Raw genomic sequence first — 26173 nt, 5'->3', positions numbered from 1 at the left:
GCAAAACACGTGCAGTTGGAAAAGTAGTGTAAGCTCGGGTCAAAACAGGTGCACATGTTAAAAGACAGATTTGCACGTAAAAAAATGATCTAAGAGGCTAAAACTGTCGCAATTGCTTTGATAAATCCCCCCCAATGTGAATTCAGAACTCCTAATTTGTATATGCATTTCAAGTCAGTGGCTCAGAAAATCTTAAAGCTATTGGATCAGTATAATATAGCCTGGCATCTAGCCATTATATTATTATCAGGAGGTCAGCAGCCATATACTTTCAGTATAGATTTCCTTTAAGTGTTATCTATAGATGACATCAAGTCCAGATTATAACAGTTTAGCTCATAAAAGGCCAGACACTTATGTATTATTTAATTATTCATTTTACAGAAACCACTTCTTGTTATGAAGCCTTATCTTCTGATATGCAAAAGAACACACTTGCATCATTTGTACATTTGGGCCTTGTGAAAGTTGGTAAACTGTAAGTATAATAAATAAGTTCTCCTTTCTTTAAAGCTCCTCTCACATAGTTGTGGTGTCAGTTAAAACCAGTCATCTTGGTAGCCTCACTCAAACCTAATATTTGGTTTTCATTGGTAGACTGAGTCACCCACAAGCGAACATTCTAATGGTAATAATTTCTTGCAGTAGTTTGTCTCTGTTCCCACTTGCAAACCCATAATGACAGTATCCTTGTCTTGCACTTGCATTCTTACATTCATTTGATTATTTTGGATTACGAAGAATCCAAGATGATGCTATAAGGTGACTTCTTGGGAACGTCTTGCCAGTACAGCCCCCATAAGAAATAAGAAGTCATATAGATCAATCTGCTAGCCACTGTGACAAACTGAAACATACATTTTTGGGTGGATGTGAACTCTAATAGTTGCTCAGTGTTGTTGCTCATACGCAACAGTTTCCTTCTCATGCATTGATGAGATATAATAAGCAAAAAGCTGCAAATTGGATAAGCGGGTTAAAGGAGAATTGAGGCGAGTGCTTTTCACTCAGCCTCATAATCTGAGCCGACCTGTGACAATGAAACTGTCACAGGTTGGCTCAGTAGATCGGGAAGTGGGCGAACACATACCGTCGCTCGCTTACTTCTCGATCTATCCGCGCAGAGAGCCGTGACTGTCACTCACGGCTCCCTGCAGGGATTTTCTCCCCCGTCCGATCCTCCAGCGCCTCTAGATAGGCAGAGCCAGCTGTCACTCACGCAGCTGGGTGGATCCAGACAGCATTGTCGGGATCCGTTCCGGCTTCGGCGTTAGCTCGCGGTATACTGTGCTTTGGGTGACGGAAGGACGCTAGTTTGTGTCCTCCCGTTACCCTTAGGAGAACTATGGGGAAAAGCACTGACCCCATAGTTCTCCTTTAAGTAAACCGTTTAAGAAGTAGTAGTTTGCAACTCCCTGCTTTGGAGACCTGTCACCCAGGATAGCTGTCTTATGTGATGGGTGATTGTTCTCATCACCGTATCCTTTTAGTCCTAATCAGTCAATGGAGGCTGAATTATGATCATCCCAGTCTATAGCTATAGGTGGATTCCCTCTGCCTCTCCCCACCCAGCTCCACAAATTAGGGTTCTGCAGCTCCCAGTTGCTTAGGAGCTCAGGACGCTGATAGCAGTGTGTGAGACATCGGCAAGGTAGACTTGCTTGCAAGTACAAAAACTCTCAGGGCACGCTATTATTATTATTATTATTATTATACAGGATTTATATAGCACCAACAATTTGCAAAGCGCTTTACAAAATGGACAGTTACAATATAGTTTCAGTACAATAGGGTTAGGAGGGCCCTGCTCGTGGGAGCGTACAGTCTAGTAAGAGGAGCAAGTGATACAAAAGAAAAGATAATTATTGTTTTTGTAATTTACATTTTTTAATTGCTTTTTCATAAAGCAAATACAGCTGTGTTTGCAACTTTAGGAAGCAATATTGGTCTACTTGGTGTGCTAGCACTGTAACACTAATACCACAATTACACTGTTGGGTAATTTACCTTGATAAAGCCATGCTGTTAGCAACTATGTCTTGGCAATGACAGGGGAGTTCTCTGCTCCTCTGTCACCATCCACAGCATTACCTTGGACTTCCAAAGAACTATAGTCTTGTGGGGTCTACGTGAAAAGAAAGAAATGAAGGACACACTGCAGATAAGACCTCCTGGCTGCAGCTGCTGAGGGAACTTTGTGGTGATGTCACAGGGAATACAGAGAAATACCTTGCCTAACAAAATAAATAAGTAAGATGTATCTGCTGTTATCCTCCATCTTAGCTTTTTCTGCATGAGTGTCAGACTTTTGATATAAATTTCTTTGAGTTCACAAAATACAACATATAGAAGTGCTTGGTGTGACACAGAACACGGACAGATTAGATAACCGTATCCATTGTACTCTAGTTAAATATAGCTTTCTTGCATGCTTATCTGATTTCAGTGAAGGACAGTCCACTTTTACTGTGAATGAGACCACCATTGAAGAATTTGCAGGAAAACTTGGTAAGTTTAGTTTATTTGTATATACAATGCTAGAGTATGCACATATTTTAATTACCCAGCCAGCTCTTGCTTGCATGTGTGTGGCAATTTTGGCAACTAGGTGTAGTGATGGTGTAGATTCATCAAATTATAAAAATAGTGCCCCAATGCTCTAGATTGCCTGGCCCAATGATACCACCTCGTCTAGGCAAGCCTGCCAGAAACCTGGGAGTAAGCTAAGTATTTTTAAGATTTTCTCCCAAAGTGCTTATTTTATTTCCATAAAGCAGCATTTTCACTGTAAGGAGTGGGAGAGCAGCCACATAAGTGGACATTACATTTTAGAAGGCAATGCTTTTCTCATTTACAGTTAAAAATGCTGAATTAAATGTGTTAGAGGCTTAAAGGAGAATTATGAGGCGAGTGAAAATCGCTCAACCTCATAGTTCTAGCCGACCTGTGACAATGAAACTGTTACAGGTCGGCTCAATAGATCGGGAAGTGAGTGAACACATAGCGTCGCTCGCTCACTTCTTGATGTATCTCTGCAGAAAGCCGTGACTGTCACTTACGGCTCCCTGCAGGGATTCCCCCCCTCCCCTGTCCGATCCTCCAGCGCTGACCCCATAGTTCTCTTTTAATGTTTATACCTGATATTTTGTTGATGTACCTTAAATCATAATTTGGTTACTTGTATAGAAAGACCTTCTGATGCAACATTAAAGGATCATTCTACCCAAAAATTCTATTGACTCCAGAATGTGATGAGTCATCAGTTTCTAAGCCCTTGATGTTTTGGATTTTCCAGTTGTTCCTGTTGCATACTCCATAGTGTAAAATAAACTACAAATATAACAGGAAGCTATGGACCCCCTTAAATATTGCTCTGGGAGTTGTGTAGACCTAGGAAGTCAAGGGTTGTCATTTTCTCGTTAGAGTACCCCATAGAAACTGTTGGGTGGTTTAACTCCATCATCTACCAAATACAGAAATGTCAATGGACCTTTAATTACCTTACTGTACAATTTTGCTCAAACAATGTTTATTATAATGCACAATTTTATCTTTTTAGGATTGCAGGTGCCCGTAGAAAAGCTTCTAGTGGCACGACTTTAAATAATCTTGTGTGCCTAGTTGCTTATGCCAATTGACTAACCACTGCGTAATTGAAAGAAGGTACATCTGGAGACCTAACAAACTGAAGAACCAGAAAATATTGTGATAATGTAATCGAGATGGTGCATTTTTTTCTACACAGAAGAATTGTTTATTAGTTCCCATCTATGAGAGGTCATTATTTATGATTTAACAAGCGTGAAGATCAAATGTTTCTGCTATGTTGCTGTTTTGCACAATGATTTTCTTTATGAGCTTTTTACAGGCCATATAGCAAAATGAGGTGCTAAAGAGCTGATTGCACTGAAAAAGGTCAGACTTTGTTGCAAGTAATTCCAATCACACAGTTTCAGATAAATACATTATAACAGATGGCTCAGTTATGTCGGAATAACACTCCACTCAACGGTTTTTAAAATTTTACTGCCAGAACTACCATGAAGATATCACTTTCTGAACCCCAGAACTCTAAACTCAGGTCCTCATTTATATCACTTACTGAAGCATACAATCTTCGTTTTTTGTTTTTTTTAAACATTGGATATTGCCATTTCATGTAACCCGAATGCTCTTAAAATGTAATATATATTTCACATGCACTCCTGTTACTGTTTTTTTTTTTTGGTTGTCTTTTATTCTGAAATCTTGGGAATAAGATTCTACTTTACTGTACAGTATATGTCTGAAAATATATAAGCTGAAAAACAGAAAATAAAGGTGTGCTTTAAACTAGATCAGATTTAATTGTGGTGACTTAATAAAACAAAACCACAGAAGAAAATCTAGAATTGCATTGTGAATTAATTTGTGTGTTGTGAAATTGTATCCTTGCATACATCATTTAAAAATGTATTGTTCCCATTCACACAGCATACCGAAAGAAAAAAAAAGTGTTTAATATTTCTTACCTTTCTAGTTGTTTCCTTGAAGCAGGATTATACACAGGACTGCTAGCTATTCTGAACAATTTCAAAGGGATAATGTGGAAACAGACTCCAGTTCCTCCTCATTTACATACAATGCAGAATCTAAACCTCTAAATCTTTAATCGTTTGTTAGGACAGACTAGTTTACAAAAAATCCTACCTTACAACTAGTATAATGAGATCTTCCAACACAAAACAGACAGTGTTAACTATTGTAAACATTAACTCCATAGCTCCATTACATTGGGGGGACACTAGGTAGGATTCTTAGAAAGTAAAAAGCAGTTAAAAATGCGAGCAGCAATTCTCCAAATATTTTATTTTAGGTTATGCTATGTAAATGGGAACATATAATAAATCTAAAGTATGTGTTATCCCAATTTGGCTGCAAAATTGTAAATACTTTTTGGATTTTGTCTCATGTTTACTGACACAAGTGACTAGCAATATCCATCCTTCTCTGGGGACAATATGCAGATGTTTCTACAGTGTACAGATGTATAAGGAATCTCAAATGGGCATTTCCATGCACACAAGATTCATGTACCTAAAGAGACCATGTCAGGTCTATAAAGAAACAGACTGTAATACTCACCTCTCCCATGGCCTGTGAATCCTACCTCCCCTCCATTCCAGCACTGCAACCTCTGTCATTCTGTCAACTTCTGTCATAGTCCTCAGCCTATGACACTTCTGGGAATGTTAGGTCCTTGTGGCTCCTTCCTCCGACCCCTACATCACTGCTGAGTCGGAGGAAGGAACCTTGGTGACTTAATAAAACAAAACCACAGAAGAAAATCTAGAATTGCATTGTGAATTAATTTGTGTGTTGTGAAATTGTATCCTTGCATACATCATTTAAAAATGTATTGTTCCCATTCACACAGCATACCGAAAGAAAAAAAGTGTTTAATATTTCTTCAAACCGAAGGGAAGTTAGGAGTCGCAGCCCAATGGAGAGGTAAATGTGTTTTAAAGCTGGCCATACACTGTACAATACACCAGCTGAAATTTGCACAGTGCGTGGCCCTGTTGGCCCCCTTCAGCCTGGCATCCTTTGAGAAGAATGAAAGATCCAGATGGAAAATCTTCAGGTGAACAGTGATGACACCAATCTGCTGCTGTCACCGATAGAGTATTCTGACAGTGACACACCAGCCGCTGTCAAAATACAGAGGACACAGCAGGAGATTTGCGAAACAGCATGGTTGGAGGAATCCGTTCGAAAATATTGCAGTGTGTGGCCAGCTTAACTAGGAGGGCAGAGAGAGAGTGTGAGAGCACATGGAGGTAAACACACACTGTGCATGGGTCAGAGTTTCAACAATTCACAAAATAGGAATCTAGAGAAGCCACCTGATAATCCAGCGCCAGCAACAAACTTCAGTATCTTGCTAGTCGGCTCTGCTGGCTCTCAAAATACCTGAACAATCTGATTGGATGCAGGCATTGTTCAGATATTTTGAGAGCCAGCGGGGCCGACTAGCAAGATACTGAAGCTTGACCCAGTGGGAGATTCCTCCAACCACACAGTTTAGCTTAGATGGAGGAATCTGTTGCACTTTTTCCATCTGACCACAGAAAGCCTGCAGATAATCTATAGGGGTATGGCCAGCTTTAGGAATGAACTTTTGATATACAATAAATGTATGTATTTAATATTTTTATTTGTATGTATGGTTTATGGTGAGAGACATATTTATTATGGCTATCAAGTGTGGGATCTGACAAATTGAGCACTTTATGAATATTTGGAGTACAAAGCGAACATTATATGAGCACTTTATTGCACTAGCCTATCTGCTAAAATGGAGCGTTTCAGAGGTCGGGCTGGTGTGGACGGGCCCTAAAGAAAAAAACAATCAAGATGAAATCTTACATCATCTGATTTTTAAGGAGCACAGCTAAAGGATACCTCTTTTCTAGCTGTCTATGGATCTATCTGTCAATCTATCAGTTTCATCTTCTCACATCTTCTACATAGTTTATCCATCTATCAATCCATTGGTCTATTTGTCCATCCATCTATCTGCCTATCTCACTGCATCCGTTTATCTTTCCAGCTGTCTATTTGCCTGTACGTCTCTCTGTCAATCTCCCACCTTTCGTTTAACAGGCAGACAATAGTTTGATTGAGTGGCAGGCCAGGAAAGGTGAGTGCTGAGCTTGCGCCCCCCTCCTGAACTATACCAGGCCATATCTCCATACCCCTCTCCTTCTGGGTAATGGAAAAATGCAGCCCGGGGCCATTTGCTTTCTGGATGGTTAGGTGGGGAGGGAGGCAGAGATGCAACCAAAGCACTGAGGTTGATGAGAGTTGGACTTCCACCTATGGTGCCTATAGTGGGGCTATAATCTACTTTCTAGACTCAGGATCAGCCCCTCTTCGGACCACAAGTCAGCCACCTCCACCCTCCAAAACCCCTGTGGACATATGGAAGTGGGGATAGGTTTTCTGTACTTGCACTAGTCAGACACTGGCATTCCAGCACCCAATGCCAAGACATGGGGTGGCTCAAATACTGAGAAAGTTCCACAAAAGTTGGGAGGTATGTGAGGTACTTGGTAGAAGGTCCTTTCTCAGTAAATTTCAACAAAGCCCCCACTAAAGAGGCTGCTGATGTATTCCCCAAACTTGTCAATGCTTATCATGTCAGTGTTTACTGTTGCAGTCTGAAAGACAGCGAGCTGATATCTGTATCTGAGAGGAGCAATTCTCTCTATAAACTTCATTGTATACTTGGGGAATCTATAGCATGGAGTCCCTTCTCTAAATCTAATATGCCACCACAGTGCCACAGACCCCCCACCCATGCAGCCACTACAGCACCTATCACAATGCTGCAAACCCCTCCTTCCAATACACCTGTCACAGTGCCACAGACCCCCCACCCATGCAGCCACCACAGCAACCATCACAATACTGCAGACCCCTCCTTCCCATACAGTGCCACAGACGCCCTTCCCATGCAGCCACCACAGCAACCAGCACAATGCTACAGACTACTCCTTCCCATATACCTGCCACAGTGTTGCAGATGCCCTTCCCATGCAGCCACCCCCAATGCCACAGACCTTCTCCCCCCATTTCCATACATTCAAAACAGTGCTACAGTCCCCATGAATGCACCCCACCACAGTCCCCCTACCCATGCAACCATGGCAGTGCTACAGACCTCCCTTCCTTTCCATTCACCCACAACAATGCCACAGTCCTCCCCCCTACCCACCCATGTAGCCACCACAATGCCACAGACTACCCCTCCTACATATTTGTAGTCTATGCCCTCCCAACTGAAGATTCAGGAAAGTGGCGCTGGTGGATATGGATCCAGCGATTTAAGAAGTGATTGGGGTGCATTTTTAAAAATAAAATTCTGGTCTATGTATAAAAAAAGAGCAGGACCCTTGCTCTCTGCGAAAGCAGTGGTCTCTCTGCAGAGGTCTGCCACCCCCAGCAGAAAATAAGTTATTGCACAGGGCAGCTCCTGGCTGAAGGTGAGTATTGCAGCAAAAGCTGTCTTTTTCTGTTTTCTAATTTTAATGGACTTATTTGTATTATTTTTCTCTTTAATTTATGTTTAAATTCCTATGTTTTTAATTAATATTACAGCACATTTTAAAACAGAAATAAATATGTATTGCTCCTTTTAAAACCCGTGTTTATAATTCGTCGTTTTCCTTTGCTGTCGCTACATAACCAATTAGAGTGTGCCGCCCCTGGTGGCCACACAATGGAAGCATGGGAGTTCCCTGGCTGCGTCTTTTACGTCCCGCCGTCCCATGTTACGTACAATACCCTTTGTAGCAGCTGGAACGCACGGAAGTCCGGCTGACAAAGAGACTTCCTGTTCACTGTTCACTAGCTTTATTTTCTCATTTACACCATGTTAGTCAACGCAGCAATACAGCTACCCATATAGGACTCGCACGTCTCTGAAAAAAAATCTGACGGTGATGTGTCGAAAGTGCGAACTTATCGAGTTGTGGGACCGCATTACTTCCGGTTTCCTCAGAACTACGAGGTTTTTACACAAAACATGTTGTGCACGAGCGCCATCCACGGCATTGCCCTATAGACATAGACCACAGCAATAAAGTAATAAAATGATGTAGGATGACAGTAAGCCAGCACGTTCTTTATCTCTGGTGCCCCACTCAATATGGCCGCCGCTTGAGTGGGGCACCTGAGATAAAGAACGCGCTGGCTTACTGTCATCCTACATCATTTTATTACTTTATTGCTGTGTCTATAGGGCAATGCCGTGGATGGCGCTCGTGCACAACATGTTTTGTGTAAAAACCTCGTAGTTCTGAGGAAACCGGAAGTAATGAGGTCCCACAACTCGATAAGTTCGTAGTTTTGATCGATCAACGGCAAAAAAAAATTGAAATAAACACCATTTCCGGAGACAAATCCTCCCTAGGCTGGTCGTTCCTGGAGCTACGCATGCGCAGTGTGATAGAACCGGGTGCGCAGTAAGGACCGCACTGTCACTGGTCTGGAGGTGTGTTCATGGTTACCAGTCTGTGTCAGTTAAAGCCGTGCTGTTAGAAATGTGATTTCACCTTGAAAACGTGCAGATCTTATTGTATGCTGTAACACTAGGTGTCTGTCATTAGAAGAGGAAGCAGAATGGTAACTAATGTCATAGTAGGAAGGCTTCACTTTTAGCAGGCTTGGGCAAACCGGTTATGCACTAAGCCCAGACTCATCATTAATAGTGATAGGCTTGTGCGTGTTCGCAGCTCCACGTGCCGAGCCCGACAGAAAGCTGACAGCACCGCAGCGCCAATCACAGGTACTGAGACATTATCCCGGTCCGCAGCTGCAGAGATCGGGAAATGTCTCCGTGCCTGTGATTGGCGCTGTCAGCTTCCAGGCGGGCTCGGCACGTGGAGCCCGAGCCCATCATTAATCATTAATAGTAACCAGCACATCTGGGAACTTCCCAAAAGGGTATCTAAACCCAAAACCACAAATGTTATCTATTACTGCTTACCAATCCCTAGATGTAGTGATTGCATTGGTTTTAATGTTCCAGGGCTTGTTTTGTCCCCTTTTTTTTTGCACCTGGTGGTCCTGTGAATAACACACCTCGGTGGCCACACTTACTCCTCCACTATATCCATTCACTTTTTTGTGTGTACAGTTCAATTTACAGGAAGTGGCAAGATCAAATCTTCTAAATAAATGAAAACGAATGCAGATGCTATATCTTAGGACTATTAGGACTAGTAATCTTTTTGTAGTGTGCTTTAGATATTCTTTCACCTCTTGCTGACTGGGGTGTGGAGCGTGAGTGACAGCTGGCTCTGCCTATCTAGAGTAGCCGCCCCCGTCAGTTCCGCCAGTCAGCGCTGGCGGATCGGGGAGGGGGGAATCCAGCCCCTCCCCTGTCACGGCAGAGAGCTGTGACAGGATCGAGAGGTGAGAGCACGCCGATATGTGTTCGCTCACCTCCCAATCTACTGAGCCGACCTGTGACAATTTCATTGTCACAGGTCGGCTAGAACTATGAGGTGAGTGAAAAGCGCTCACCTCATAGTTCTCCTTTAATCTTTGGAATAAAGCACGCCTGCATAAAATGCATCTAGAGAAGCACTTCTTGTATCAGCGTCCTGCATTTTATTCTGTATCACACATACAAAAATCTAGAGAATTTAATGAATACAAATAATGCCGGCGTTTTTCTAGAGTTGAACTATACTGAACAAATTGCAAGCAGTAGTTGTGGAGTAATGGTGTATGCACATTAGAGATTGCGTAGGTCAGGGGTAGGCAACCTTGGCACTGCAGCTGTTTTGGAACTACAAGTCCCATGAGGCATTGTAAGACTGACAACTACAGTTACTTTTGGCCATATATCACAGGTGTGATCTGATGAAGGGGGCGTGACCCCAGAAACGCGTCATCACAGCCTACCCTGCTTGTACACAGGCTCGGCTGTGCAGCTGTCTCTGGCTTTTACCTTGGTCCATGTATTCACACACAATGCTTCATACATGTTGACCTTTGTGAGTATGTTTCACATCTATTATTGCTTTTATCTGAAATAAATTTGTCTGCACCAGGAAAGGCGCCTATGTTTGTGTTTTTCCCCAGGTGTGCTACTAATGACCACACACTTTCAGCCATAAAGTGTAGCTATAATCTGAGGCATCTTTTCTTGTGAATGTTTTCTCATTTTCTCAAAAATGAGCCAGATCAAAATGACTGAAGAAGTAGCTGCGCACAGTCTTTTAATAGACCGAGAGGCATGATGTTTATGTAACAGTAGGCCAGTGTGTATACAAATAATAACAGTATTTCTTTGTTTTTCAATGCAGATGCTCACTACATGTCTGTCTCCAGCAGTCTACAAGATGGTGTGTCAGCTTGGGTTTGAGATCCAGGACCATATAGAGATTTTAAATATTTTAGACGAGGACAATCAAGTGTGTTGGGATGCAATATGTAGCAAAGTTTGTCATGCGTCTTCAGGTAAGTTGTATCTTCACATGGTTATCTATGAACAGGTGGGCATTTTTAAACACACCTGACGCTCACCTTCCCTGCCTTGGCGGAGTCTGCATGTTAATAGACGACTCATATTGGTGTCCTTGCCTGCATACCAAATCACTGCTTACTACAGTCCACAGAATGAGCTGGGAAGACCTGACAGTCCACTTAAAAATAGCATAGCTGTGACAGCATTATTGAGAGCGAGAATCACTACCATGTATTTTATCAGTACTCAGGACATCCCAGGGAGTGCCTCAGCCCTGCACAGCCAAGGACCAGGAGATTATTCATGTCTATGTGGGATTGATGTTACCAGGGCCGGTGCAAGGATTTTTGCCTACACAGGCGAAATTTGACGCCCCCATCCACAACGCCACCCCAAAATCCCCATTCACTTGATTTGTGCTCTTTTAAGCTATAGTAGCTCTCGCTGTGGCGTATGCGGTAGGGATGCTCCGATACCACTTTTTTAAGACCGAGTACGAGTATCGATACTTTTTTTCAAGTACTGGCCGATACCAATTACCGATACTTTTCCTTAAAGGGACAGGTCACATTTTTTCTAAAGCAATACAAAATCATGATTTTAGGTCAGTTTCTTAATATTATGAAGAACATGAAATGAACATGAAATAAATATTTATCATGCCATTGCTAACTAAGGCTTGTAAGGGAAAATAGATGAGCACATGTCCAGACTCCAGACCAGAACACTGTATAGTGTGGCACAGCTATATCCAATTCTGTATAACTATAACTGGCTTTATATTATTATTACATTTTTTTATAATATAAAGCCAGGTATGCAGAATTGGATAGTGCGATCCGAACTGCCCCCCGCCCGAACTGCTCCCTGACCCTTTTTTGCCACGTTGATTAGTGCGGTTTCCATACAGCTTTCAATGGAATCGTGCTAATTAGCGCGGTTTTGGGCATTTTGAATTGCGTTTCAGCGCTGAAACACAATTAAAAGCGACCAAAATCACTCTTTTGAAATCAGTGGTTTCTGGATCAGCGCGGAAAACGCACTGGTCCGCAATTGCACTGGTGTGAATGGGGCCTAATACTGATGTGACCTGGGACCAGTGTGGGGAGAAAGAGTTAAAAAAAAAACACAAATATACACCAGTTTAGGACCTGGAGACAAAGGGGGTGAGAGAGTTAAAAAAAAAACCACACACACACACACTGCAGCTTAGGACCGGGACGGGATGGGAGACAGAGGGGGAGGGAGAGTTAAAAACAAACACACGCTCCACTATACAATCGGGAGACAGAGGGGGAAGAGAGAAAACTGTCACCTACCGAGTCCACAGAGGAAGCTTTTCAGACGTGCAGGCACAGCCGCACACAGGGTCACAGGCACAGCAGAGGGAACCTAGGGGCGGAGTCCTGCTCACATGGGGCCGATTGCTCGGAGCCCCATACCGTAGCGGCGGCCACTGACTGACCACTAGGTTTTTTCCGCCCTCAGCCCTTCAACGCCCTCAGGCGGCCGTCTGACTTGCCTTGCGGTAGCGCCGGGCCTGGATGTTACTAAGCAAGACTGGGTAGAGTTTAATCATGGACTTAGCACTTGAGGCCAGAGTTCTGCATTTATCTACATTTCAGCTCAGAGCTTCTAAGTATGTAGTGTACACCAACAGTGTTTCAGGGGAATAGGTAGAAGTAATAATTAGTGCCTGCATTAGAAAATCATATCATTTATTTTTTTTCCGAGATCATTTTTATATTTTATTTTACAATTATAGTGGTTATGTGAATTTATATGTTTAGTGACTTTGTCGAATGTTTACATTGTCATTAGTTTTTTGTATCACGGTGTATCTGTAGCCCATTCGACAAGGACAGAAAGTGGGGTTTTGAGAGCACCAAAGGAACTTACTCCACAAAGAGATTCATATAAAAGAGTTAATTTTAATTACATTCATTAAAAACAAAGGCTAGATATACAATCCAAATTAAAATCAGCTAATTAGATAGCTCCCTGTGCGCTCTCTCCATATGTACCCTTCCTACAGCATGATTGTATCATAACAAGATAAGTGCATAGTTTAGGAAACAATCTGATAATACAGACGATCAAGGATAAGGGATAACAATTCCTTAGAAGCTTAAATGCTGTATGGAGTTGGTGGAGGTTCATAAATGGAGGAGCTGGTACGATGTTTTACGCACCCAGGCGCTTCTTCAGGTACAGGAGGTATCAATTTATGTGCTCTGGTGTGTATATGTGTCTGGGTGGGTCTGGTCGAGCTACGCCCCTGCGTAGTCCCCCCTAAAAATAGGAGGGGTACTATGTTGGTCAATTCCCAATATTGAGTTTTAGGGGTAAGAGAAAGGAAGGAAGAGACAACAACAACGAGGTGTTTGAGTCAATCAGGCTGATGGCCACACAGTTTTAGGAGACGAAAAAACGGAAAAGGCATGGACCCAGCAGAAGTTTCTGTCTGCTTGTCTTCCAAAATTAGGTCCTCCGATTACCCCTACGCCACCCACATCTACTACCGCTGCCTAACTGCCGCTGCCTAACTGCTCGGTCCATGCCTTTTCCGTTTTTTCGTCTCCTAAAACTGTGTGGCCATCAGCCTGATTGACTCAAACACCTCGTTGTTGTTGTCTCTTCCTTCCTTTCTCTTACCCCTAAAACTCAATATTGGGAATTGACCAACATAGTACCCCTCCTATTTTTAGGGGGGACTACGCAGGGGCGTAGCTCGACCAGACCCGCCCAGACACATATACACACCAGAGCACATAAATTGATACCTCCTGTACCTGAAGAAGCGCCTGGGTGCGCGAAACGTCGTACCAGCTCCTCCATTTATGAACCTCCACCAACTCCATACAGCATTTAAGCTTCTAAGGAATTGTTATCCCTTATCCTTGATCGTCTGTATTATCAGATTGTTTCCTAAACTATGCACTTATCTTGTTATGATACAATCATGCTGTAGGAAGGGTACATATGGAGAGAGCGCACAGGGAGCTATCTAATTAGCTGATTTTAATTTGGATTGTATATCTAGCCTTTGTTTTTAATGAATGTAATTAAAATTAACTCTTTTATATGAATCTCTTTGTGGAGTAAGTTCCTTTGGTGCTCTCAAAACCCCACTTTCTGTCCTTGTCGAATTTAAATTCTAGGGGTGTGGCACCTACTATTCGGACCCAGATCGAAAACCATCGTCTATATTTACTGTATCTGCAGCCCAGCAGAAGTGGATTTTTCTCATAAAACATATTTACCCTGTTCCTTTGCTCCTGAAGGTAGACACTTGCTACAACCCTACAACTCTGGCACAGCTGTCATGTTTTCGGCAGATTATTATAGTGACTCTCTTGCCTGCCAAAGCTTGATGAGTTCTCAACCTTTGATTACAGCTCTGTCACTAAGGTCCGTTTTTCGCAGGCAATCTTCCAGGGTCTTCTTTATTCAACCCAAACCTGAAGACATTCTACTCAAGGAATGGAAATACCCTTTTAATCCTTTTTTGCTCCCTACGCATATTAAAATTTTCTACAAATTTTTCTGATGATGTAGTCTATAAATTGTTTATCTCTTTCCTGATAGAAACCCCTATGTCTCGCCTCAGGGCAGGTTCACACCATTTTCCGGGCCAGATCTGGTCCAGAAAATGGTGTGAACCTGCCCGCAGTTCCAGTGCATTCCAGACCAGATATGAGATATGCAGTATTTTTCTGGTCTGGTCTGGAACGGACTGCGCTGGTGTGAACAGAGGCCAGAAATAGCATAGGGATACACTAGGATGCATTTTTGGTCCGGAAACAATCTGGTCTGGTCTGCGGATGAGCTGAATGTGGTGTGAATGGGCACTTAACAAGGATATTATCCTGTTTCAGCTTTGCACTTAGCACCCCCTTACTCTTTGCCTCTGTGAATTCTCAAATTAATGATATTCTCCTTTTTAAGGTGCTTCCCTTGACCCAGTTCCAAACCTTGTCCCTTAAGGAGGCAGTACCTGCTTGTCTCTCTCCCTAGGCAGCATGATCCATTTGTGTTGTGAGATCAAACTTTCCCTTCCCTGGTTACTTTGTTCTTGCCTGGTATCCTTAGGTCAGTCCTGCTTCTCTAGTGATGGACTTTCACAACAGACTCGAGCCTCTCAGTTTCATCCCATTCATCCCTGCTTCTAAAAATCCCAGGTTTCCTGGCTATTTATACATCTCTCTTCTATTAGTCCCCTCCATCACAGTAGTCATCCTGTACAATTCAAATAACCCATTTCTATGCTGGAGAGAATGTCTGCAATGGTATTCTTCTCAGCTAACATCAAGTAGTTCTGGACAGGGTTGATAGGATCTTTTTCAGTACGAATTCCACCTGATCTACAAGAATTAGGGTACACATGCCATTAATATAATGGCATCTCCCCACAACTAAAAGGTCCATAGGATTGTAACCCACTTTATGGAGCTCCAGGAGCTCTTATTTATCTGTATATGCCTTCCCTATTCTGAAGATTCTTGGCTGCTCAGAAAGATGAAGCTAGATTGAGTCAACACCATTCTTTAAGATTAGCCAGACCTCCTGTCCCAAGGGCCCTTATTCAATCCTTTTCAGACACTGGCTTTATGAAGCCAAGGTGCTAAGGGAGCAAGGGCTTTAAGAAGCTGTATTTACCACAGTGCTTTAGGCTTGCAAGCCCTCATTTCCTGATGTCTAACTTTGTCAGGCCTTCTTCCAGTGGCATGCTTCCACAACCTTCAGGTCCTTGTATCTGAGCTTCCTGTAATCAGGTCTTAATAATCACTGGTTTTAAGCACCATTTAGGGACAGGCCCTTACACATTACCATAGCCTTTAGTTTGTGAACAATTTGTTTTTTGGTTTTCTACCTTTCTTTGTACTGCTAGCCACTTCTGGACTTTCACTTCTGTGCAGAAGGTTCTACTCCACAAGAGGAGGAGCATGGTTTTCAACTAGTTGGTGTTAATGCTACTAAGGGCATGGTTTATACTCCCAGAGGCTGCTGTGGCCCCTTTACTTACCGTAGTCCTTCAGAAAATGATTTTACAGTGACTACAAAAAAGAAACTTTTTTTCCATTGCATAATATTCATGATATTCAAAATTCCTAAATTAGGGATCTTCCTTTTATTTGGGAGAGTTGTATTAAATCTCTAAAAATCTTGCTCTCAGATTGTTTATTGACCAGCAAAATGACTAGCAAAATACTTGTATATTACTTAGCAATCATATACTGTTATCTGTTTATTTTTAAACTTTCTGAACAGTAGGTTTCTGGTTAGCTGACAAATATGCCCTTATTTTATTGCTATAATGTAAAACTATTCATTTTATTGGTGACTTGCTCTCAGGTTTTATCTTTTCCCACAGAAAAAGGACTGGCTTATGCTGAAAGTGTCAGGCAGCTAGGACCCCTATGTGAAGCTGTGCATTCATATTTCATGTCTTTGCCAAATGAGAAGTTTGAAGAAACATTTAGAGAGCACTTTCACTGGACAAACAATAAAGAGGTATGAGGAAACTTTTAATTTAAATCATTTTTAATAAGTTTAACTTGGAAAGTTTTTGTTTTCATCTGGTACACACAAGTGGCAAAAGTGAGGATACATTACTTTGCTGCTCTTCATGTGGACTGCATGGGTGGATTTTCCCAACACTGCAGTCCTTGTCCGTCAGGGTAAGCCCCCAACCGTGGAAGTATAACATGGACTTGACATGGGGATGTTTGTATGAACACTGAATGCCTTCTCTGTCTACTGAGGCTAAGTGGTTAGATACCCCCTGACAACCCCTATGCCTCACTTCTGGCACACACTACCTCAAAAATAAAAATATTACGAAATGTGTCTGTAATAAACATTACCATGTTTTACATTGATTGCTGAAAATAACTGTCACATATTTGATTTATAACAATACTTGTAAATATATGAAGTACCAGAATGTAAATCTGTTAAATGTCACAGTTACTCCACAACACGGCCTGCATTTTGTGACCCATTCTTAAAATGCAGGCCAAGGTGTGCATTCTATGGGGGGAATTTATCAAAACTGGAGCAGATTTGCACTAAAACCAAGCAGCTTCCCAATCTCATTTTCAAATCTTACCTGAGCAAATGGAAGAGGGATGCTGATTGGTTGCCATGGGCAACTGCTCCAGATTCTGCCTGCTCCATTATTGATAAATTCCCCCCTACGTGTTTAAAATAGCAAAGATTATTCTGTGATTGGAGTGGAGGTCGGCTACGTGACTTTTGCTTTAGAGTCCCAGAGCAAGTGGAGCACAACGCACATTTGTAAAGCACACCACTAGGCTTTATCAATGAGAAGCTCATTTTATTTTGTTGATTTTTTTTTTTTTTTTTTTAGACCATACCATTACTTTATGAATGGAACCCTCTAAAACTGAACTTTAGGTAAACCGCTACACCCCCTCCCCACTGAAATACATATATGGAAGTTGTTCTACATGGCAAAAAAATTCTATTTCTATCCACCCAGTCTTTAAATGAATTATTTAAATACTCATTGCCTCAAAAATAAGACATTAATGCTCAGAAAGGTCACTGTTCATCTATCCCATGTGTACTGTAAGTCAGGGACGTGCGGTCAGGGGAGGCAGGTGAGGCAGAGCCTCACCTAGAATTATGGAGGAAAAAGCTGTCAGATTCATGTCTGAAGCTGACAGCTTTTTCTCCATTCAGATCGGCACCTAACAGGTTACCCAGCAGGGAAAGCCTCCCCGCTGTGTAACCTGTCACGGAGCCTCAGCGGTGAGGAGCAAGTGAGGGACAGGGAGGCTCCTCCCTGTCTCCTCCCTTCCTCCTTTACACTAGCATGGGGGTGGGGCTTCGTCCTGTGGGGGCGGAGCTGCGGCCAGCATGAGGCGGAGCTTTGTCCGGCTAGGCGGGGCTTCGCGGGGCTGGGGAATGCCTCACCCCAAGCAAGAGGTACTGCACGTCACTGCTGTAAGTCCATGATGCTCGCTTTCAAAATTAATAGGTTTATTCAAGAAAGGACTGGATTAAAAAAGGACTTACAGACATCAAAAGCAATCTTATTGTTTTCTGCATGCTCAATGCTTAGTCATAAGGTTCGAGCAGACACCCTCTGTGTGAAAAATCTTAACATTGCTTTTGACTTCTGTACGTAGTGCCTCCAGCTTGTATAAATAAGCCAATTAATCAGGCATTGTTGACCTGTCTATATGATGTGATAACAGCCAGGCAACTAGCATTTTCAGAGGCAGGTCTACAGTGACACCCCCCTTGGTTCTGTCATACAAGATTTTTCTTTAGCCTTATTGGACAAATCGAAGCATATCTAAACCCAAACACAAAAATGTGGAGGAGCAGTATAGTCACCCTAGGCTACTCTCCTGATTTAGACTACAACCCCTCCCCCCTTTATCCTCACTTCCCAGTGGTCAATGGTATAGATCATAGGGAAACTCCAAACTTTTACACTATTACTAGAACAGAGAGAGGGTCAGGAGAAGAACTCCGTAATAGCTGTCATATGTGTGATTTTTATTTATTTTTGCCCTCTGATCCTGTCAAATCTCTGGGAAAGGAAGGGGGAATTCTCCAACAGGGGCAAGGAAAAATATCAAGTGAACATAAACCAGCACAATTCAAGATTTGTAATTTGATTACCCAAAAAGCTAAATTATGGATATTCCTTTAAACTTTATTTGGTGGTACCAAAAATATCAACTAAAGTGATTGATTGCTTCATTCGTTTTATTAATAGTTCAAGTCTAACTGCAGACAAAACAATATCAGTATTTGAAAAAGTTTGTCCCTGTTGCAAAGATTCCCCCTTCACTTCCTGTCCCAGTGACCATACAAGCATCGAAGGGAAATAGTTATGATTAGGTATGCACCGATACCAAGTACCATACTTGGTACAAGTACAGATACTTCTCCAACTCCAAGACTAGACTAGAGACAAACTCAAAAGTTAGGAGGCAGCTGTCATTTGTAAGGAGCACACGGAGCTTCTGGGATTTGTACATCTCTGTTTTAATGTATGATTTTGTTTTTATAGGCATATATAAGGGATGCAGCAATACCAGTTTTGCGAGTACGAGTACTGATACTTGCCCAAGTACTCACAGATACAAGTACTGATACATTTTTGTTTATTGTCATGTGACAGTTTTTCTAAAACAATACAGACTAATGATTTCAGGACAGTGGTAGAGCACCAGAGCCAGGTCCCAGCTGCAACCGCTGCAACCCTGGTAGTTCTCATGAAAATGCCAAGAATCAGCACTGGTATCTGAACTGGTATCGGTGCATTCCTAGTTATTATACAGGATTTATATAGTGCCAACAGTTTGCTCAGCGCTTTACAATATAAGGAGGACATTACAGTTACAATACAAGCCAAGACAAAATGGTAAGGAGTGCCCTGCCCGTGAGAGCTTACAATTGTTTTGTCTAGACTTCTCCCCTAGTCATGATAAAACTTCACTGTCACTACATGTTTAATTTGTAGCCCTGTCTAATAATAGACATTTATCATATGCAAATATATTATTCTCAGTTGTTCCTCAGTGTACCTGCTGTACTAAAAATCATGGATGGAACAAAGATCTCCCTACTGTTGATGAAGATGACATCTTGTTTAGAGCGTGCCCTAGGAGATGTAAGTAAGGAGCTACTTAGAACATTAACAAGCATGACAAACATTTTTCTGAGATATTTTTTTACTCTGTGTACTTTTCAAGTGCAGCTGCATGCAATCAAATGTATCCCAGTATGCTTTCACATATGGAAGATCCTTTTTGGAATCTGGTTCAGACTTTAAATGTATGTTTAAATGTATTCAGGGAGAATACATTTAAACTGTATGTAAAAAGTGTGGGGATTGAACCAAGAACCCCAGATCTAACAGGCCAGGAAGTGAACCACGTGGTCATTGTGCTGCCCCCAACATGATTTTTGCTTGTGGGTGCAAACCACAATTAACAGAAAAGCAGGCAAACTTGAGGAGACTATAAAATCTCTATTTAGATAATGTCTTAAAAGAGAACTATGGGCCAACCTTTTTTGGCCATAGTTCTCTTTTAGTATCACAGGAGGACATATAATAATGTCCTCCTGTGACCCAAAACTCAGCATATAGCGGGCTATTGCCCGTTATATGCTGACAGCGCAGAGAAGCACTGCAGCCGGGCCGGAGCCTGACAGTATTGTCAGGATCAACCCTGCTACCTGGTTGACATCTAACTCTGCCCGCCCCTTCCCTGTCTGTTCCTCCAGTCAGCGCTGGAGGAACGGAGAGGGGATGGGGGAATCCCTGCGGCGAGTGGTGACTGTCATCTGCAGGGAGATAATCTGGAACTCAGCGATCAGCCGTATGTTATCGCTCAGTTCCCGATCAATAGAGCCGTCGTGACTGCTTCAGTGTCACACGTCGGCTCTAATTATGGGTGAGTGTATTTCACTCTCCCCATAATTCTCCTTTTAAGTGGACCTAAACTCATCTTCCCTTCAGAAATGCAATGTCCATGAGCTCCCTCGCCTGCACCAAGTCTTTTGCCGACTTCATCCACAGTTCAGTTTACAATGTCAATAACATGGCAGACAGGTAGAGACCTTTATTACAGAAAAGACTCTGTGGGGAATTTATCAAAACTGGAGCAGACAAAATCTGGAGCAGTTGTGCATGGCAAGCAATCAGCTTCTCTTTTCAGTTTGTTCAGCTAAGATTTGAACATGAAAGAAAGAAGCTGATTGGTTGCCATGCACAGCTGCTCCAGTTTTGATACATTCCCTTCATAGTATGTCTCTTTTGCAATAAAAAGCTTGCCTGGCCAACCTTTTTAAATTTCTAATCAAAAATGTACTTTAAATGGTCACAAATTCAAAGATACACACCTTTAACCAGTGATCAATCATCCATAATGTAACCCAGGCAGGAACTTAGGACCTGGTGGATATATAGGGGGCCCAGGTAAACCAGGGGGGGATAATACAATTGGTTAGAGGTGTGCACCTGCCTGTCATTTCACAATAGAAGATGCTTTTTCAGGCAGTTGGCGTCTAATGGAGCCATGCACGTACAGACAATGCAAACGGGGTGGCTTCTCTTTGCCTATTGCAATCCATGTAAATGTCAATCGAAGGGATAAGGGGCCAATGTTTTTTAAACATATTTACATATCTTCGATTAGCTCTTTCCCAAAGGATACATGATCTTTTTTACATAATTTACAGTGATAAAGCTGCATAGGAGTGAGTGAAGGTAATAGATAAGATATAATTTCTCTATCTATAGCTTATAGCCTATAGCTTTCATGTTGGTTTTCTTGTATGTATACCCTATTAACGCTTCAAAATCTTTACATTTGTGGGGAAACCACAACTCAGAATGAGCAAGATTGAACTTGTGAATGTTTTGCTCATCTCATTACCATTTCACAGCAGATGTATCTATGGTGCAGTAAAAGGGGAACCTATTTAGTACAAAAATAGGATCCACCAACACTCAGTAATGTTAAAACAACTTTTTCTCGTGTCATTCAAGCAATTATTAAAAAAATGTAATTGAAAGTTCTGTTATCCACTTGAATTGTTTATTTGACTTTGTAGGTGTATTTAACAGTTGGAAAAGACTGCCCCTTCTTACTGAGGGACCTGCTTGCATCAGAAGAGCTAGCAACAATCTTTAGTAAATCTATTGTAAGTCATTACATTTTCCCAGTTAACGAACTTCTACAAATAATTTAAACCAGCGCTCCCTTTTACACTCATCCTTTATTACACCAGCCATGCTGATCTTATTATTTTACAGAAAGCACATTTAAATGTTTTGGTGTTATTTTTACATACTGTAGCTCTCTTTTATATAGTGTATGTTACAGTAACCTGGCATTTACACCCATAAAATGAATGTATTGTTTTATTAATGTATCTAAAGCTCAAACCTTTTTTTTCCTTTTTGAGCACATGACTCTCTGTTTTTACAGCAGATGGGTAGTCGCACGGCAGCAGTACAGGGCCTGAAACATTGCTGTAAATCACTGTTTTACAGGATACCTGTGGGCCGACCAGGTATAAAATATGTATACTTAGATTGTTCCTAGCTGAACCAATGCTTACATTTTTGTACCTGGCATTCAGCTTTAAAAGAAAAGTAAAGCCAAACTTTTTATAAACATTTTTTATTACACTTCTTTTGGGTCACAGGAGTACATTTGCTAATGTACTCTGCTGACCAAAAGTCGAGGTCATAGAGGGCTAATAGCCACTATCAGCTGGCGGGGTAGAGGAGCACCAGTTTCATAATGCCAGACTTGTGTGTAGTTTTTTATAGTTTGTTTTTGCCTTTTAAATTAAGTTGTACATAACCATTTGCTTCCTCTAAAACAGGGGTGCCCACAATTATTTGTGTTTAAGATCTACTTTTCAAATGACGAGCGACATGAGATCTACCAACAAAAAAAAAAACCTCCCTCGCTCTCTCTCTCCTGGCTGTCTCTCTTTGCTCTCCTGGGTGTCTCTCCTTGCTCTCTCTGCTGGCTGTCTCTCCTTGCTCTCTCTGCTGGCTGTCTCTCCTTGCTCATCCTCCTGGCTGTCTCTCCTTGCTCATCCTCCTGGCTGTCTCTCCTTGCTCATCCTCCTGGCTGTCTCTCCTTGCTCATCCTCCTGGCTGTCTCTCCTTGCTCCGCCTCCTGGCTGTCTCTCCTTGCTCATCCTCCTGGCTGTCTCTCCTTGCTCATCCTCCTGTCGGTCTTTTCTTGCGCTCTCTTTCTCCTGGCTGTCCTCTCTCTCTCCTCTCTCTCTCTCTCTCCTGGCTGTCTCTCCTTGCTCTCCTGGCTGTCTCTCCTTGCTCATCCTCCTGTCTGTCTCTCCTCTCTCGCCTGGCTGTCTTTCCTCGCTCTCTCCTGGCTGTCATTCCTCGCTCTCTCCTGGCTGTCATTCCTCGTTTTCTCTTCTTGCTCTCTCCCCTGGCTGTCTCTCCTTTCTGTCTTTCCTGGCTGTCTCTCCTTGCTCTCTCTCCTGTCTGTCTCTCCCCGCTCTCTCTCCTGGTCCACCTTGCTGTATTTTGCAAACAGTGCAGGGCACCAGGCTGTGTAAACGAATATTCTTTGATGTAATACATAGCACTTCAACCACCAGTATCCACCAGAAAGGTGTCCGAGAGCTTGGCTCAGCAGACTCAGGCTAATAGGTGTGTGCACAGCGAAATAAATATACCAAAATGGAATAAAGGGGCCGCCATTCACACCCTTCGTGATCTACCTTCATCAGCTTTGAGAGCTACTAGTAGATCACAATCTACCTAATGGGCACCCCTGCTCTAAAACCTCTTACTTTTTTCCAACCAGATGGATGTCCTGAGGGTTTTTCTTGGTTCTCCAGAAAGTCTGAACCTCCGTAACATTTTGTGGCATGGATTTGCATCACCTCATGAAATTCCTCCTAAGTAAGGGAAAATATACAGTAGAACTGGTCTAATAAATATAATCGGTGGGAAAATGTTTTCCAAATAAGGAAAACATATTGCAGGGAAAATATGGTAGCTGTAAAACAGCTGCAATGTTGTAGTGATATTTTACATTTGTTGGCAAATTCTGTACACTAAAGATAAACTAAAATGGGTTTGAGTCAGATTTTTCAGTTTTTTATTTATTTTAAGATTTTAAAATGCTTTTTTGATTTAGTTTTTACTGTTGCTGGTTTACTTGTTTAAAAAAGTAAATGTTTAATACATGAGTAACAGTGAAGCAAGACACATTATAAGTATATGTATAGCCGAAACCTTTTTTCATTTTGGATAGAGTAGGAAAGTGTTTAACCCCTGTCAGTTTATTCTTTGCTGTCTGTGTACCATTGGGGAAACTTCCCTTCACTTCCAGTCCCAGAGATGCAACAAGAAGTTAGAAAAAAAAGCACACGAGAATAGTACAGACAGCGCTCTCGGATTAGGCCAGGGGAATAGGATACTGTAGCTCTACCTCGCCTGCAGCCCTGGAAGACAGGAGGAGTACCTGCACTAGTGGAACCAAAGAACAAACGTGAGGGCGCAAGGCTAAAGGGGCTATAAAACTAAGTTAAACATAGTGAGAAAAGCGAAAGGAGATGGAACACTTACTTTGAGTGGGTCTCGGGACCGGATGGATGTAGAGCAGTGGAGGAGATTGTGAAGTCCAACGTATACAATCAATGAAGGCTGGTATGTTGCCTAGGGTAGCTCATCTCAGGGAAGAAAGAGGAGAGGGGTGGACAGGGGTGCGGGTGATGACACACACAGTGTGTCCGTGTCCCCGCTAATGTAATGTAAAGTGCCAGCGATGTGAGAACTGACGTCTGGCTGGGCAGCTGTGGCTGCAGCTGCGGGTGGAAGAACTCGAACTGTGAATGAACGTGACTGGACCAGTGCCTGTACCGTGGTGGTGTTGTGGGGTGGCAAAACGGCCGGGATAGTAGTAAGGTGAGGAGGGATCGGGTGTGTGTCATCACCCGCACCCCTGTCCACCCTTCTCCTCTTTCTTCCCTGAGATGAGCTACCCTAGGCAACATACCAGCCTTCATTGATTGTATACGTTGGACTTCACAATCTCCTCCACTGCTCTACATCCATCCGGTCCCGAGACCCACTCAAAGTAAGTGTTCCATCTCCTTTCGATTTTCTCACTATGTTTAACTTAGTTTTATAGCCCCTTTAGCCTTGCGCCCTCACGTTTGTTCTTTGGTTAACAAGAAGTTAGAGGAAATCTTTGAAAGTGAGGCAGATTTCCCTCCAAGAAAGTTGTCTTCGTAACAAGTGCAACCATTGCGTGATTTCCTTTTACCTCTTGTTCTGAAAGCAGCTTTAACATTTTGGATTCCCCTTTGTTTTATATTAATGGTCACCAGTACAAATATAGTGATGAAGCTTGCCAGCAGGACCACTCACAAACATAGAACTTGGCATAGGGTCTAACCCTTCCTCACTCTATCCAAAACTAATAAAAGGTAAAATCTTTTTTTTCTTTCAGTTTTGCTTAGAGATGCATTTGTAATCATGCTTACATAGACTCCTTACTGCACATTCTCAGTCAGCGCTACAATCAAAGACAGGGCAAGTTCCACACATGGAAATTCCCTTCTATAGCCAGCATAAGAGAGTGACTGCTTTGTGAATCGTGTACTCGGGGTCCCAACCAGTAAAGGAGCGAAATCAAGCCAGCTCCGCTCTCCGGCATGCCCTTGTGTGCCCTTGTGGCTCGTTCCTGTGATAGACTACAATCTCAAAACAAGTAAATAAACTAAACGTGAGATTGTAGCCCATCATGGGAGTGAGCTTGGAGCAGTATCTAATTTACTACACACACAGTCACCATGGGTAACAAAAGTAGCCACTCTCCAGAAGGAAGGACAGTGTCAGCATGAATTCAGAGATGATTTGAGGACCTACAGCTGAGTAATACACAAATTACATTTTTGTTAATAGTTAAGGTACTTGAAAGCATTCTTTAATTCCTGAGTTTAGTGTTTTGTTATTAAGGTTTCTGTGGTTTGATTTTGCACACTGCTAATTTTTTTTGATTTAGTATTGTTCTTTTCATGGCGTTGCTACACTGCTATTTATATAATTGATTTGTGTAATGAAGTTTATATTGGAGAAATGATGGTGGGGCTGCTTTGCTAGATTAAGTGTGGAGTATTTAGATTAAATTGCAGGAAATAAAGCATCAAATTATTTTGTATCATAAGTTGAGGAGTTTTAGCTCTAAGTATCTGCTAATTATTATGTAAAATATCATCTTACTTTTTTTCTGACTTTACATACTATTAATCTTTCTCCTGTTTTGTCATACTATGATGTTTTGAATTTAAAAAAAACACTTATTTCTTCAGGTATTGTTCTGTGCTCCTCCTGTTTACAGCAGGCCTGGGACAGATCCTGCAGGCTCACCACTCTAACTCTTTAACATCACTTGTCCATCGCCCTAACTTTGTTTTTCACAGTGCAGAGGGATTACAAGTTTTTCCAGGTATGTTTTCAGAGAAACACTTTGCATTGCTGCCATACCAAAATAGATATTTTTGCTTAAAGTAAACAGGAATGGCTAGGGGTTCATTCACACCACAATGTTGTGAGTGTTGACTTGCATTGCTGGGTGATTAAAAAGCCCATTCAAATGACATTGG

At 42.1% G+C, this 26173-nt stretch overlaps 2 protein-coding genes across 2 annotated transcripts in view; both read left to right on the top strand.

Annotated features, from left to right (window-relative positions):
• The window catches only part of LOC108789847 (dihydroxyacetone phosphate acyltransferase-like), a 29184-nt gene extending 25581 nt beyond the window's left edge, over positions 1 to 3603 (top strand). Inside the window, exons 14-16 of the mRNA XM_018559972.1 lie at positions 385 to 478; positions 2447 to 2508; positions 3560 to 3603. Of these exons, the coding sequence (XP_018415474.1) occupies positions 385 to 478; positions 2447 to 2508; positions 3560 to 3603 (200 nt within the window). The remainder of the gene's footprint in view (positions 1 to 384; positions 479 to 2446; positions 2509 to 3559) is intronic.
• A 7250-nt stretch (positions 3604 to 10853) lies between these two features.
• Positions 10854 to 26173, top strand: part of ERMARD (ER membrane associated RNA degradation) — a 35012-nt gene continuing 19692 nt past the window's right edge. The window contains exons 1-6 of the mRNA XM_018559971.1: positions 10854 to 11013; positions 16395 to 16534; positions 19575 to 19676; positions 21626 to 21715; positions 23365 to 23462; positions 25880 to 26016. Coding sequence (XP_018415473.1) covers positions 10854 to 11013; positions 16395 to 16534; positions 19575 to 19676; positions 21626 to 21715; positions 23365 to 23462; positions 25880 to 26016 — 727 coding nt within the window. The remainder of the gene's footprint in view (positions 11014 to 16394; positions 16535 to 19574; positions 19677 to 21625; positions 21716 to 23364; positions 23463 to 25879; positions 26017 to 26173) is intronic.

Source organism: Nanorana parkeri, unplaced genomic scaffold (genome assembly GCF_000935625.1).
Source record: "Nanorana parkeri isolate BGI_ZX_2015 unplaced genomic scaffold, ASM93562v1 scaffold424, whole genome shotgun sequence".
In the NCBI taxonomy this organism is placed as follows: domain Eukaryota; kingdom Metazoa; phylum Chordata; class Amphibia; order Anura; family Dicroglossidae; genus Nanorana; species Nanorana parkeri.
The sequence above is the reverse complement of the archived record's forward strand: the minus strand, read 5'-3'. Positions and strand labels throughout refer to the sequence as shown.